Source organism: Penicillium chrysogenum, assembly GCF_028827035.1.
Source record: "Penicillium chrysogenum strain IBT 35668 chromosome Unknown utg000005l_segment0_segment0, whole genome shotgun sequence".
NCBI classification, from domain to species: Eukaryota; Fungi; Ascomycota; class Eurotiomycetes; order Eurotiales; family Aspergillaceae; genus Penicillium; species Penicillium chrysogenum.
The window spans coordinates 3,172,112-3,187,403 of NW_026622753.1; the positions used below are offsets into that span (position 1 = coordinate 3,172,112).

Consider the following 15,292-nt stretch of genomic DNA (forward strand, 5'->3'; position numbering starts at 1 on the left):
TCTTGTCTGGCACCAGCAAGTCTTAGGGTGGCTCAATAAGTACTCTGGCATTGACACTCCGGGCTCTGTCAATTTGGATGATACGACAATCCCTGTTGTGGACTATGATCCTCAGTTGTAGTATGGCAGTGTATAGCCAATGCGCCATATCGTATCTGTCTATATCAAATTTTGACCTTCCATACCAATTTACTATTTTTAGTAGCCTTAGGTAATTTGATACGACCTTTCCAAGGTTCCAAGATATCTCAACTTCTACAATACCTCAATTTCTATCAATTGATGTCAATTCTAAGTCTTCGATGTTGTTGTAAGGTGTTCTGTCGGTGTCTCAGATGAGTTGTTTCAGGATGTTTGTTTCATAAATGTTTCTCACTGTTTCTATGCTGTGTCTAACTTCTGTACATGAACAATGAATCATAAATGTAAAGGCCTTTCTTATGTGGTTTGTGTAATATGTGCTACTCTTAGAGTATCTTATAGAATCTGCTTCAACAGATATAAAAAGGTCCCTGCCTCCAAGCGTTTTCTACAGCAAACGAATTCTCAAACGCAGCCCTTCTCCCTCTCCCCTAAATTTGGTCTTCCCTGCCATCTCACAGTTTCATCAGCTTCTCACAGTTTCATCAGCTTCTCACTCACCACCATGCCTCCCAAATCTTCCACCCGTAAAGGCGGCAAGAAGGGTATGTCCCATACTCTGTCCCCTGATCCATCATCATCGCCCATCCGAAAGAAGCAAAAAGGTACACCATCGGCCATCCGAGACAGAGCTAACAGCAGCTCCCGATCAGGAATTCCCAAGTTGGAACCCTCTTCCGGAGCCCATCCCCCAAGTGAGTATTGGAATCAACTTACAGACTTTCAACGGGATTTCCTCGATGGCGCTATGCAAGAGACAGTCTCTAACCTTTATGACCTGGGCGCAGAGATCAAAGCTGAGACGTCTTCTCCCGCTCCCTCTTCCATCATCAATGACGAGAACGAGAGTCAGTACAACCTTGGCACTCCTGTCCCAGGCCCAATTCCAGCCCCATTTCCATATACCGTGGACGATCTTACCTTATGTCACGCTCCCACCGCTGATCCCACTGGCTACCCTATCTTTGTTTCCCGAAATGGGCGCTGGGACTGGTATTATCTTTCCTCTAACACCAAGACTACAGAGACACCTGCCAATGGTACGAGCAACGGAAATACCACGAACACAAAGAGTGAGTTTGCAAACGACCTCTGTCTTTCCCCGAACCAATTTCCCTGCACGAAGGACGACACTACTCTGTGTCCTTGTCCCAATCCTGGTCCCACCTTTTCTTCTCAAAACGGACGTTGGGAATGGATCTTTCTCCCCTCTAACACGGATACAGAGTCGTCTCCCCCAAGGTCAAGATGGAGGACATCCCAGAGGCCAATCCAAGGGTCCAGCGACCAAGCAACCCCCTCTCGACCACATTCTCCGCTACCGACCTGGATCACTTCGTCTTCCACGGCTTGCAAGACAGTGATGACGACGAAAACATAATTGAGCGTGCCAGAACCGAAAACATAGAGCTAGCCAAGACTGTGAAGCATGTCAAGTTCTTCATGAACAATTCCCATGACAAGCACTTCGTCCCCTTCCAAGTCCCCGCTCTCATCGGCTATGAGAACTGGGAGCCCTGGTTGGCCGGCATGTATCTGCTCTTCCGCCAGCACTCGGTGTGGCCTGTTGTGACTGCAGAACTTGAGCCACTGCCTCCAGGTCACAATTTGCACCTGTGGTACAACCGCATGCTCGATTGTGCAGTTGCCCTTATCTACGCCAACGTCTCTGATGTAGTTCGCAACACTCATTGTTTCATGCGTACCCTGCACGATGATGATCCTGACGAGTTGATGGCTCACCTGTACGCTCACTATGCCGAGCCTGATTTGACTCATCCCCCTCATGAAGAGTCTGAGCTTGATTAGGTGAGTTGTTTTGGGCTTGACAAGGATTTGCTTGTGGGGAGTGCACATTGCAACATGTACATTGTCCCTGAGTTCCCTGGTATTTAAGGGAAACCTTTGCCCGTCTCACCCTGATCTTTCGATATCTGATCTTTGGTACTCTTTTATCTGCACGTAATATGCAGGTGCAAGCTACTTTCCTTAAATTTCAACAGACTGTTTTACTGCTTTTCTCTTGTATTGTTAAGTTGGTAGTTCAGTCTATGAATTGAGCGCAATTCGGAATATTGACCTCAGTAATAACCTGTAGTCCACTAGATGAAGCTCTCGGTAGAACAATGCAGTAGGTCCGATGCTCACGGACATCTAGAAGAGAACCACACGGATATAGCCCGAAAGCACAGAATTTCGGACGATCTTCGGCCTAATTGTCAACTGGGCTCCAATGCAAAAGGACGCTTCTTGGCATATTCAACATACAACGCCACCAGCTTTGCATTTATAACAAGCATCTATATCTTCTACATATCAGCTCGAGGATCAAATTACCCAAACCATTCAGAGACACCATATCGCTACAACCCCACAGATCTTCGAAGGTTACAGCCAATGGCTTCCATACTTCCAAACACCCAAAACACGGTCGGCGAGAAAAGACCGAACGGAGTCTCAGTATGTACAGCAGACAAAATGTCTAGCACTGCTCAAGCCACAAATTCAGATAAAGTCGAGGATCATGGACTTGATACAGAATTCCTCATTGTTGGCGCAGGGCCTGCAGGTGCAGCCTTAGCTTGTTTTCTCGGCTCTCATGGTAAGCATCTGGGACGAAGAAACTCCGGGCCTTGACGCTAAAGCTCGAAGGGCTCAAGGGCATTATGATCAGCAGCGCGGCAGGGACAGCAAATACCCCTCGCGCACACATTACCAATATGGCAGCACTTGGTACGTCACGGGTAGGTCTTGCAGTTGCGGCTAGAATACTAAAATACCTATTCAGAGTGTCTACGAGACATTGGTCTATACGAAGAGCTCCAGAAATTGGGGTCTACGGGCGAAGACCATATGCAACACACCAGATGGTGCCACAGTATGGCGGGAGAAGAGTACGCGAGAATTCATTCTTGGGGTAATGATCCGAGACGGAAGGTAGGATCCAATTTCTCTTCCCACTTGGTTTCACACAACCAGGAGATCGGCCCGGGTAGATCGTGGAATAAATCCAGTAACGGAGTTCTGTAGGGTGACTACGAACTGGCGAGTCCATGTGAACCATTCGACCTGCCACAGACAGTTATGGAACCGGTTTTAGTTCGCCATGCGGCTTTGAAGGGCTTCAAGTGTCGCTTCGATACGACGCTTATTTCTTTTAACGAGGAGAAGACTGGGTTGATCACAGCAACCATCCGTGATGAGATCTCAAAGAACGAATACTATATCCGCACCAAGTATCTGTTAGGGGCCGATGGTGCCCGCAGCCAAGTGGTGAAGCAACTTAATTTGCCTCTCGCAGTCCTGCCAGGGCAGGGTATGGCAATCAACGTGCTTGTCAGGACCGATCTCTCTCATCTCGTCAAGAATCGAACGGGTAATCTGCACTGGGTGATGCAGCCAGATCGCGAGCACCCTAACTTTGGCTGGATGGGAATCGTTCGCATGGTAAAGCCTTGGAGTGAATGGATGTTCATCTTATTCCCAGATCGCAGCTATAACCGTTCTCAAGGCCAGCCCTCTACAGAGGAGTATCAAAAGCGGGTGCAAGAGTTTATTGGCGATGACACACCCGCTGAGATTCTGGATATCTCAACCTGGTATATCAACGAGATTGTTGCAGAGAATTACTCTGAAGGGAATATGTGAGTGATCCACCGGTTAATTCGAGTAATCCTTGCTAAACATAAATCCCGATTTTGCAGCTTCTGTCTCGGCGACGCCGTCCACCGTCACCCCCCATTAAACGGCCTGGGCTCCAACACGTGCATCCAAGACGCCTTCAACCTGGCCTGGAAGCTTGCGTATGTCCACAAGGGCCTTGCATCCCCGTCACTTCTATCCACCTATTCCAGCGAGAGACAGCCTGTTGGTCATTCGATCATCACCCGAGCAAACCAGGCATACCGCGACCACTTCCATGTGTGGGAAGCGCTTGGCATGCTGCCAACTGATCTGTCTGAACGGAAGCAGATATTGGAGGAGTTGAGAAGTGCAACCCCACAAGGATCAAATCGCCGCCGTGCCTTGCACGCCGCAATCAAACATACCTCTCATGAGTTCCACGGACTGGGAATCGAAATGAACCAGCACTACCAGGGCCAAGGAATCTATATGGCCGACGAACCGCATCCATATGACCAGGTTGGACGGGCAGGTGAGGATAAAGTACTGTATCACGGACCGAGTACATATCCGGGCTCACGTTTGCCGCATGTTTGGCTCAACAAGGCGACTCCGGGGGAGGCTATCTCAACGATCGATATTGCTGGCCATGGCGTATTTACGGTTTTCACTGGAATTGGGGGTGGAGTCTGGAAGGAAGCAGCGGTGGCTGTTGCCGAGAAACTCAGTGTCCCAATCCGGGCGTGTTCGATTGGATTCAGGCAAGACTGGGAGGACGTGTATTTTGAGTGGGGAAGTGTTCGAGGTGTGGAAGAATCAGGGGCTGTGTTGGTGCGACCGGATCGATTCGTTGCATGGAGAGCATCGGAAGCTTTGCAGGACTGTGAGGCCTGCGAAGGAAAGCTTCTTACGGTTATGAGATCCATTCTGGGATTTTGAAAGTCTGTAGTAATATGGAATATACACATGTATGGGACTCTCAGGGGGAATATCTAAAGGGTATTCGCGTTGCCCTTGGATCTCCCATTTGTACATAGGGTGGTTGTATCGCTTAAAGTGTGCAATATTCAATAAACCACAAATCCAAGGCAGAGTAGGTCTGTATCAGTGTGTAATTACTGCATTTGATCTTCATCCTATGGTTGAGGTCCATCTTCGGGGTGTTTCCCTGACTTTACCCTAGCTACGACTCCCTCTAGGATCGGGGACGTGATAATCTTAAAGGGCCTTCAGAATACATATATGGAGGTAGGGACTTCTTTCAAATGTCAAATATTAAGATGAGTTAGGCTATACATGACAATCCTATCTTCTCTCACACAAAGAAGTGTTAGATCATTACATATGATGCCTGTTTTTTGAAGCAGTGAGCACTTGTTTACCTCTATAGGCCTCTATAACAGGCCTTATTTTTGCTCTTCTAGTGGTTGGTACCTAGGTGTGTGTAGCTCCTTATTAACTATATTGAGGCATTCATGCTAGCGCTTGCTGCAGTTTATAACAGATTCCTTTACATTGCTCTTACTAGATCTTTCCAGGCTTTATACCGTGTTGTTTCCTTTATTTCCTTTGTCCCATGGAACTAGGTACCTACCTACCTAGGTATATAGACATCCATGATTGGTAAGCTTTATGGCTACATTGATTCAGCTCTCCCACTCTCACTCTCTCACTCACACACACACACACTCTCTCTCTCTCTCACACTTCTCACTTCTCACTTCTCACTTCTCACTTCTCACTTCTCACTTCTCACTTCTCACACTACTCACACTCTCACCTACCCGTCTTTCAGGTTTAGTATAATGCCCGTATAGCTATTGATAAGTTTTTTAAATATGTTGTTTTCCCTGACCTAAAGACGGTTATGAATCAACTCCTTGATTTTATACTATCAGATCGACGGCTTCAAATTGATTTCGACCATGCGACTTATAAGAGCATAGTTAAGGCTCTTAGAGGACAAAACAACTTCATGGATTTAGCATTCGAGGCAATTTTACCGGAGATCAAAGGCTTCCAGGGCAAGCTTATTACTACGCAAGAGTATGAAGGTTTTTAATTTAAGATAGTAGTCATACCCATGGATATATTTACTAATTGTATAAACGTATTCTACCCTAGTCTACATAAAGATTCGCCTAATACAATCGTCGAGTTTGGAATTTCAAAGGAACCGGAGTATGTCGCCTCGAGCGCTATTCGAGATTCAGAGATCTCGGACCAAGATGACTTGATGGACCTGCCCCGTCCTCGATAACCGGCTAGTCTGGCTCCTCGGTACGAAATACAAAGGTGCTAAATCCAACAAAACACTCTGCGCATGTACGTTCGACACATGTCTGTTAGAAATACTGAGGCCCACCAACTGCGGGTAGTGTGTTGGTGGGCTTGGCACGATTAACTACAGGCTTCGTAGTCGAGGGCTTGTTTGGTAAAGTAATAGAGCATAGCTTTCCATAACATATTAAATATGGCGGTTTGGCCGAGTGGTTAAGGCGATTGACTCGAACGAACGGCATGAGAATTTCTGTTCCCCAAGGGAACGAGATCAAGTGTGTTCCGATAATCAATTCCGTTCGCGGGCATTCGTCATGCAGCCGTCGTTTCTTTCTTTTTCCTTTTTTTAAGCTGTCCAATGCTGCTTAATTGGGCAGATTACTACATAATCAATAAACTATCGTGAACTAGAACCATAGAATTTCTTAAAGATATGTGAATCTATCTTCTTATCCGGAAGCGTGTACCGCTGTCCATGTCGAATCGTTATGGTGTTCTTCCTCATACTACAACTGCCGATCTTCCTCATGTGATTGGATTATACAACTATTTGGAGATCCACATAAAGTGTGGGGTTCGGTCTATCTTCGCGCTGTTTTCCTGACTTCACCTTAACTTAGCAAGCTACCTACCTAGGTACCTAGCTACCCTAGGTAAGACTCCCTCGCAGGGACTGTGACCTGCCCAACCACGTACATCTGGAAGGAACTTCAGAATATATCCGTGGAGAGATGGTCTGTTTGGAATTTCAAATGTTAACCCGATGATCCAGGTCAATACATAGAGAGCCTACAGACTCTCATTCAAGGATGCCAAGATCAAACTTGGCTTGTCATTCATGTCGCAAGCAAGTGCCTCTCATTCCTCAAAATAGGATAAGAATAATACCTTTCTAACCAGACATATTAATCGCTAGACGCAAGGTGAAATGGTATGCCAAGGATTCGATAAAGGAATTTCCATCTACTCCAAAGCTCATGAAGTAACGTCTGGTTAGTGATCGGTCGGTACCCCAATGTGAGGTCTGTATACAAACAGGCCAAACATGCAATTATCCGCTTGTGCCGATGAAGCCGGGGCCTAAAATTGGTAAGGAATAACCGCATCTGGCCACAGGCAAAAAGGCAATTGGAACTGCGCTGACAGAATCCCAGGCTCTCTCCAAAAGCGGAGAAAATGTCGCCGTTCAGAAGACACAGCCCAAAGCCGCCACCTTCACCTTCAGTCGAACTCATACAACCCTAACCTATGTTCGGACAATAATGATCTCGACGTCCTCAACGATGAATCTGAGACAGAAGGGCTGGTCCCCACTGATTATGCGGAGACAGTGCATAGAACGAAGACAGATGAAGGTGGTAAAACTCAAACTTCGCATCTAAATATGCACGATCTTTCTTACATACTCCACCCATCTCATGAATCGACAATTCCCAACCCCGATCGAAACCGGAGCGCGTGCTCTAATGATGGGGAAAAAGGCGGGGTTCGCCGTCAAGCTTGCGCAGAACTAGGTGTGTCACAGTCTGCGATGAATCAAATGTAAGTACCTCTATGACCCCGAAGTTCAATCAGAGCCAAGTCTAAAGCAAGCTGGGTATAACCGACAGGATTCGAGCTTTTTTTGAAAACATGGTCGCCATCAATATCTTTCATGAACCTTCATTTGCAGAAAAGCTTTCAAATATTTCTTCTCTGTGTCAACTGAGTGCCCTGCTTGCTGCCATAGCTGCGTATTCCTCACGTTTCATCGGCTCCGGGACAAATATTTCATCTCTCGGTGAACATCGTACTGCGGGCAAAAGTCAACAACAACCTGAATATTTCGTTGGCCTTGCCTTCAATTACGTGAACAAGGCTCTTGTGGCATGTGATGATGAGACGCCATCTCTTTGCATTCTCCAAGCCCTCATTATTGCAACGCATTGCCAACTCACTCGAGGGGTTCGCGGAAAGGCATGGAGGTCTCTGGGGCTGTGTGTTCGTTTGGCATACGAGATGAACTTGCACAATCTTGATTCTAGAGGGGTTGCAAAACCCGACAATATCCACCAGTGGCAAGCGGACGAAGAAAAGCGCCGTGCCTTTTGGGCAGTCTGGGAAATGGATGTTTTCGCCAGTACTATTCGTCAGGCACCAACCGCCATTGACTGGGGACACATGGAGATCCTACTGCCTGTTGATAACGCCAATTGGTTCTTGGGCCGCCCCAGTTCAAGCTGCTTCATGGATGCTGACCCAAACCAATCTTGGAAGGCGCTCCAGGATAGTGGCAATCAGTCCCCCAAAGCATGGTTTCTGGTAATAAACTCTTTCATGAAAATAGCCCACAGCATTTCTGACCCCCGACGGCTATCTGCTATGGACAATGCGGGCCACTACCAGCCCGGTCACCCTACCCCGGGATTGGATGAGGAGCGTTGCTGGAAATTGGAGAAACTGGGGAACGCAGTACGTTGCTTTAATATGGCTCTACCAAGCCATTTGCGTTATCACGATCAGTATCTGGCCTTCGGCGCGCCGGTACAAGGGCGGCTGGAGTCTCAACGACAGCAGCATTGCTCTTTATACAACATATTCGTCATGACACAGCTGGTTTGGTTGATGATCCACAGACATGACGCATTCAGACCTCAAACCCGTCAAGCCGAGACCAACCATTTCTACCCGCCCGGGGATGGGGTTGTGGCCGGTGGGGTTATATCCAGCTCACATGAGACTGAATGTACTGCACAACGACAATATTATGAAGCAGCCGATCGCATCTTAAGAATTGTGAGTCAAAGCTGCGAAGATCATATTCAGCACATCTCTCCGTTCCTTTCCAGCACCTTCTGGCTTGTCTCGGCGGTGCAGCTAGTCCGAAAACACTTTACTCGAGAGCCTGCAAATCGAAGCTTGATTAAATCGCGGTTTGACGTTGTGTACATGACCTACAGGCGGTGCGTTGAGTTCTGGGGCACCCAAACCGCTATGCAGCGGAATCTGGAGTCGCTCGAGGAGCAATTAGAAGCCAGGAAAAGAAAGATGAATAGTCATGAGAGCCAAGCTTCGTCAGCCCACCAGACGAGCCACATTGAACGCCATACGAAGAGGAAACGAACGCACCAGACCGTGTCACGTACCACGGAGCAGGATTATCTCCCCCATCTTCCAACCGGGAGAAGTGTCAGAAACAACCTTCCTGAATATATACCGGAAACACCCATTCCTCTCGAAGCCTCAGCATTGCCCGTTGGCGACAGCCAGAGCTATGTTAGACAGCACCCAGCTGCGGTAGATAGTATGGCGATGGTGGACATGATGCTTCCTCCACAGTCCGATAGGGGCCATAGTAGTGGGACGTGTATGATGCCTACTGGCTCTGATTATTTTGATCCAACGGTCCTAAATTTGGGTGACGTCCATGATGATCAGATCCTGGATTTGCGCGACTTTGATCTTTCTGGTGGCATACAGGATTTGCTTGCTGAGTGGATCACATACTGACCTCAGTGTCTTCCGGTTCGAATTCTATTGTTGATAGTGTTTTCTCTTCAACATTCCAGTAAAAGGGTGCACTAGAGCTCACGCATTTGTAATTACAAAAAAGGAGTTCTTGTCTTTGGCTTTCCTTTTCAAGAAACCGACCGAAGAAAGGCCACACGGGGTAATTTCGCACGAATTCACCCCATTTCCACTGTAAGAGCGTCTATACAATTGACCAAAGGGCTTATTTAACAAGCCTTACACATTTCTTTAGAGCTAATCGTACAGTACATTTGAAGAACCCTTCCATTGTTGAAAATATTCCAAAACTACCAGTATGACCGTGAACATCACACCTCGGATCAACCTTGTTCGCATCGCCCATGTCTTTTACACCTACAAAGACCTCAACAAAGCCCATGAATTCCTACTAGACTTTGGCTTCCAGGAAGTCAAACGTGCGGGCAAGGATATCTATTATCGCGGCACTAGTTCCCAGCCATTTGTGTACTGCGCGCGACATGGTGAAGAAGACGTGTTCGGGGGCGCAGCTTTCGTCGTGGAATCTGAAGCTGATCTTGTGGCCGCGCAAGAGCTACCTGGAGCTACAGAGATATACGAATTGAGCGATGCGCCTGGCGGTGGTCGCTGTGTCACTTTCCACGACCCCATCGATGATTTCCCTTTCCACCTTGTTTACGGACAAACACACTGGGCCGATGAAAAGGCTCTCCCGCAACTCGATTTCAATTTCGTGAGTTATGCAGTTATTCATACATGTTTATTGCCTTTCCTGTTAAATATTGTTCTGACTATTCCTCAGCCGACGGTGAAACACAGACCAGGTAATAAGGCGCAGCGACTCGAAAAGGGTAAGTGGATGAAGCAACTCTACAAACTTATTCCTCGTCCTAATACATTCGAATAAAAGGCCCTGCCCCAGTGCACAAGATAGGTCATTTTGGAATGTGTGTCACCGACTTCGCCAAAGCCTTTGACTTCTATACCACCCGATTCAACTTCAAGCCGAGTGATGTATGTGCTCCCCTTATCCTCAGCCTCTATGCGTACTAACAAGTGGTCTTTCTTATACATCAAAGATCGTCCAAGACTCTACCGGAAAAGACATAACTACATTCCTTCATTTAGATCGTGGTTCTGAATTGGTCGATCACCATTGCTTTTTCTTCTTTGAAGGTCCCAAGCCGCACGTACATCACTCGTCGTTTGAAACACATGATTTCGACACTCAAGTGTTGGGTCATGACTGGCTGCGCAGCAAGGGGTATGAGAACTGCTGGGGTGTAGGACGTCACATCATGGGAAGTCAGATCTTTGATTACTGGTATGTTTTGTTCTACAGCATTCGTTTGGAAGTAAACTGTTAACACTATGAAATTGAAGGTTCGATCCCTCTCGCTTCATCATCGAACATTATGTTGATGGTGATTTGGTTAATGATGAGTATCCCATCAATCGATCCCTTGCCTCGCCTGGCAATTTGCATGTATGGGGTAGGTCTCTGATAATGACATGCCGTACTGCCTTATGAATACTAATCCGATGGTAGGCCCGGATCTTCCCCCACCTTCCTGCAGTAACTTGGGATATGTGTTTCCTTTTTGGAATCTATCGTAGTGATGAGCGCGGTAATACGAACGTCCAGTTTGCTACTTTCGCTACTCAGGCTGGACAAGGAACGGGCTTCTGGCCTACTTTAGTTCGTGTGTCACTTTCAATATCAAAGAAGCTGCTCTAAGGGACAGGGTCCGTAAGCACTCCGTTATGATGTAAGATTCTAGGGATGTAATGAAGGCCTGAGTATGTTACATAAAAGGAAAGTGGAATCGGCTTGAGTTGGATGCTCCAGTAAGCCTAAACAATGCAGAAAGCTTGGGCTGAGGCGCGAAATTGGGCCGAGAAACACCCCGAAGATCGCCCGTGTGAGCTTCAGTCTAGTTTATCATGTGAGTTGATCATAATCTGTTATTATCTCTGTCAATATTGATAGAATGCATTCAAGATCTCATTCTGTTTGTGGAAAATTCTCCCGAGAAAATAGACCGAAGTTATCCCACAGCGCCTTATAGATATCTTATATCAGTCTATCTTCTGACTCTATCTCAAAGTACAAAAAGGCACGCTTTGCTCTTATAATCCCCCTCTTTCACTATACTATCCAGTCTGATTTCCGTTCCTCATCTTGTCCCGGAACCAAACACTTTCGCAATGTCTCTCAACTGGACAAATCTTATCAGGTTCATAAGCGAGGAAGATGGACAGATACATCTTGGCGAAGTTGATACGAGGAAGTATCCGGACATTGGACTCACTGTATTGAACGGCGAAAGAGTTGCAGTTAACCTGGTCAAGGGATCAATCTTCGATGGCGTTGTAACCGAGACCGTTATGCACGTTGGACGAGTATGTGTCCTGGCTCTTTGACGTACGCTTCCTGTTATTACAACTAATGATTGCTCCTGAAAATAGCTTTTGGCCCCCATCGGAATCGAGGAAGTGCCCATCATCCGGTGCATGGGACTCAACTACCGCGACCATGCTACAGAAGCAAATATGCCAATCCCAGATGTGCCGGTCCTCTTCATCAAACCCCGTACGGCACTCAACGGACCCTACCCGGCCAAGATCAACGTGCCGAAGATCGCACAGGACGGTTCCAGTGACTACGAGGCAGAGCTTTCCATCGTTTTGTCCAAGTCAGGCCGAGACATCCCCGAATCGGAGGCAATGGATTATGTTTTGGGATACACCTGCAGTAACGATGTCAGTGCTCGGACGCAGCAGTTTAAGAATAGCCAATGGTGCTTCTCAAAAGGTAGGAAATAGCAGACACCTCTGTTCCCAGCCGATCAACAAGTTCTGAGCCTCGATCTGACTTTCGATACGATGACATAGGTCTTGACGGATCCTGCCCGATAGGCCCAGTTTTTGTATCTCCCTCTGTCGTTGGAAATCCGCATAATCTTCGGATTAAAGCAATTCACAATGGCACGGTGGTACAGGATTCAAATACCCGGTGAGCTATATCCAATATTCAAATAGCCAATTAGTGCGCCTCTCCATGCTTGCAAAGTAACTAACCATGCTCGCTTGAAGGGAAATGATTTTCGATATTGCAAAGACGATAGCATTCCTATCCCAAGGTACTACTCTGGAAAGAGGCACTATTATCATGACCGGAACAGGTCCTGGCATTGGTGTTATGCGGAACCCAAAGGTTGTTTTGAATGATGGTGATGATATGAGAGTGGAAATTGAGAATGTTGGGACTTTGATCAACAAGGTTTACTATGAGTGAGCGTCAACACACACAATGTATTATTGGAATTTGACAGCAATCCATACGTATTATTGCTTCATAGAAATACTCATTGTAGTGGGATTGCTAGGAAGCCCTTGCACCCTGTGACTTAATACATACTATGTTAGAACCATTGACTTCCTTGGAACGAAAGTCATTCGAAAGAGGCTTGGACTCGTATAGTCTAAAATCCCGAAGTCAGTGCACTCTTATAAGAGATTAGCAACATCAATATAGCAAACTGACTTTGAGAAGAGACTATCAAGTAGGTTGAGGCAAGAGACGAAAGCTCCTGCCCCCCCTTTGGCCTGGATGTATAGTAATTCCATGTATCAGGATTTGTATAATCAGTGTCAATTATTTGCATAAAGGTCTTTCCTTTGTTAAAAAGGAGTGTAGATATCAGAATATTGCTCAAAAGTCTTATTTTAGTAAATACAACTACGGAGAGTTTGCGAGGTGTTTATTGGAGCAACTGGATACCTGCTAGAGTCAATATCTGTAGTGATTCACTTATGATTACCCCCCATTTTATGATGATTTCAGACCTTACTCTAACTTTGTTAAGTGTTCTAATTGACTTTTCCAAAAGGTCAGCAGAATATGTCCTAAGCCGGTAACCTTAGAAGCTTGCAATCCGCCCGAGGTCCTAATCCAAGGCCGTGCAGCCAAGGGATAGAGCCAATGCCGCTGCATGACTAGTAGGTTGTATTCCTGGAGCTTTCCGCAGGTCCCAGGTTCAGGGGCGTGTATGCATATGCTCGGTAGAGGTTAAAGTCTTTCCCGGGTTAGGTTAAGTGTTTCAGTCTATACTTTAAAATGTAGGGCCATTCTGCAAGCCTTCACTCATTATGAAAAGGGACTAGTCGTAAATAGTACTAAACTCCGCAGGGACCTGTCGATCACTAGTCGGTACCTAGGTACTCCGTACGTGTGAGAATCTGACGATAACCTCGGAGGTAATTACTTGTTGGAGGCGGGTGGGGCGACGCTTGATCTACACTTTATTGTTTCCGGACTATGTTGTAGACGTTGGCAACACGCGTCTCTACCATTGATGGACTGACTTAGGAGAACCTAGGCCGTCGCCCCTGTAACGTGCCGGGTTGTAGATAAAAAGTCTACTACGGGTTCGAGAGAGCTATAAATACTTCGTTGGTCCATCAGCTCCATTCTTTCCGTTGTGCCTCGTTTATACCACAGCCTTGGATTGAGCTTTTTAAAATGAAGGTTCTTAAGAGTGTAGCTCTTGCATCCCTTCTATCTTTTACAGGCTTTGGCCAACACGCATTTGCATCGAGCTCTTTGAAAAAGCCGATTCTTCACGACTTTGACGACGATGGCGTCGATGGGGGACTTTACCGACCTTCTGTCGCTGGACCGAAGTCACGTATCGCCGTCTACATAATGCATGCGGAACAGGATTACACTTCGTTTGTCGCTTGTGAAGCCCTTCAAGAACGGGGCTTCACCGTGTTCTGTGCAAACAACGACGCTAGCAAAAGTGGATACATGTCGGATCTCAACTTCGAGGACATGATGACCAATGTTAACCAGGGCATGACCTATCTGCGCAACCTAACCGATATCGACAAGGTTGTTATTCTTGGGCATAGCGGTGGTGGTGCCATGATGGCTGCCTACCAAGGCATTGCAGAGAATGGTGCTTCAGCCTGCCAGGGCTCGGAGAAGATCTACCCATGCTCCGACGAAATGGACGATCTCGAGCCTGCTGATGGCTTGATACTCCTGGACGCCAACTACGGCCTTTCCACCATGGCATTTTTGAGTTTGAGCCCTGCCATCATAGACGAGAGCAGCCCATCCAAGATCAACGAGACGCTAAATGTGTTCAACCCTGCCAACGGTTTCAACAACAACACCCGCTCCAACTACACGGCCGAATTCAAGAAGGCTTTCCAAAGTGGAGCTGTGGCCCGCAACAACCGCATCATCAAGCATGCCCAAGAGCGCCTCGCAGCTATCGAAGCTGGAAACGGCACTTACTCGGATGATGAGCCTTTCACTGTCCCGGCATCCCTGTACATTGGTTTCAACAATCTGTTCTTTGCCCAGGATACTCGCTATCTCGCTCACACCACTCACGCATGGCCTCTACTACACAAGAACGGAACCACTACCCAAGTCGTCCGCTCCGTCCGTGTTCCCGCCAACTTCAAGTCTTTCGCCGACCAATGGGAGGGCGGTGCCCTTAAGAGTACCGTCAAGCGCTACCTCTCGACGTTTGCCATTCGCGTCGGAGACGATTACAACCTCCGCGCTGACGGTATAGATGGAATCGACTATGCTTCCAGCAACCTTGCGCCCGTCGCTTCTATCAGGGGCGTTAGTGTTCCCCCTGCTCACGATGGGCATGACCGGTCATTATGAGTACCTTAATGCCGAGAAGCTTCACCTAGCTGCTGGCAGCAATGACACCACCATCGCTTTTGTTGA

General features: G+C 47.2%; 6 protein-coding genes across 6 annotated transcripts; all 6 read left to right on the forward strand.

The window, feature by feature from the left end:
• Window positions 1–646: 646 nt before the first annotated feature.
• Window positions 647–1,950, forward strand: N7489_009590 (uncharacterized protein; the record flags this gene model as incomplete). Its single annotated transcript, XM_056715340.1, has 2 exons — window positions 647–1,281; window positions 1,368–1,950. 2 exons carry the CDS (start codon window positions 647–649, stop codon window positions 1,948–1,950), a joined length of 1,218 nt encoding a protein of 405 aa, XP_056562962.1.
• A 588-nt stretch (window positions 1,951–2,538) lies between these two features.
• N7489_009591 (uncharacterized protein) lies at window positions 2,539–4,704 on the forward strand (the record flags this gene model as incomplete). Its single annotated transcript, XM_056715341.1, has 5 exons — window positions 2,539–2,743; window positions 2,794–2,874; window positions 2,930–3,078; window positions 3,172–3,785; window positions 3,846–4,704. 5 exons carry the CDS (start codon window positions 2,539–2,541, stop codon window positions 4,702–4,704), a joined length of 1,908 nt encoding a protein of 635 aa, XP_056562963.1.
• A 2,973-nt stretch (window positions 4,705–7,677) lies between these two features.
• Window positions 7,678–9,534, forward strand: N7489_009592 (fungal specific transcription factor domain-containing protein; the record flags this gene model as incomplete). Its single annotated transcript, XM_056715342.1, has 1 exon — window positions 7,678–9,534. The coding sequence occupies one exon, from the start codon at window positions 7,678–7,680 to the stop codon at window positions 9,532–9,534; it is 1,857 nt and encodes a 618-aa protein (XP_056562964.1).
• A 316-nt stretch (window positions 9,535–9,850) lies between these two features.
• On the forward strand, window positions 9,851–11,272 carry N7489_009593 (VOC family protein; the record flags this gene model as incomplete). The annotated part of the gene is made up of 6 exons (XM_056715343.1): window positions 9,851–10,267; window positions 10,337–10,385; window positions 10,445–10,548; window positions 10,614–10,858; window positions 10,918–11,020; window positions 11,084–11,272. 6 exons carry the CDS (start codon window positions 9,851–9,853, stop codon window positions 11,270–11,272), a joined length of 1,107 nt encoding a protein of 368 aa, XP_056562965.1.
• A 470-nt stretch (window positions 11,273–11,742) lies between these two features.
• N7489_009594 (fumarylacetoacetate hydrolase family protein) lies at window positions 11,743–12,832 on the forward strand (the record flags this gene model as incomplete). Its single annotated transcript, XM_056715344.1, has 4 exons — window positions 11,743–11,937; window positions 12,004–12,349; window positions 12,430–12,550; window positions 12,631–12,832. 4 exons carry the CDS (start codon window positions 11,743–11,745, stop codon window positions 12,830–12,832), a joined length of 864 nt encoding a protein of 287 aa, XP_056562966.1.
• A 1,227-nt stretch (window positions 12,833–14,059) lies between these two features.
• On the forward strand, window positions 14,060–15,226 carry N7489_009595 (uncharacterized protein; the record flags this gene model as incomplete). The annotated part of the gene is made up of 1 exon (XM_056715345.1): window positions 14,060–15,226. The coding sequence occupies one exon, from the start codon at window positions 14,060–14,062 to the stop codon at window positions 15,224–15,226; it is 1,167 nt and encodes a 388-aa protein (XP_056562967.1).
• Between the last annotated feature and the right edge of the window lie 66 nt (window positions 15,227–15,292).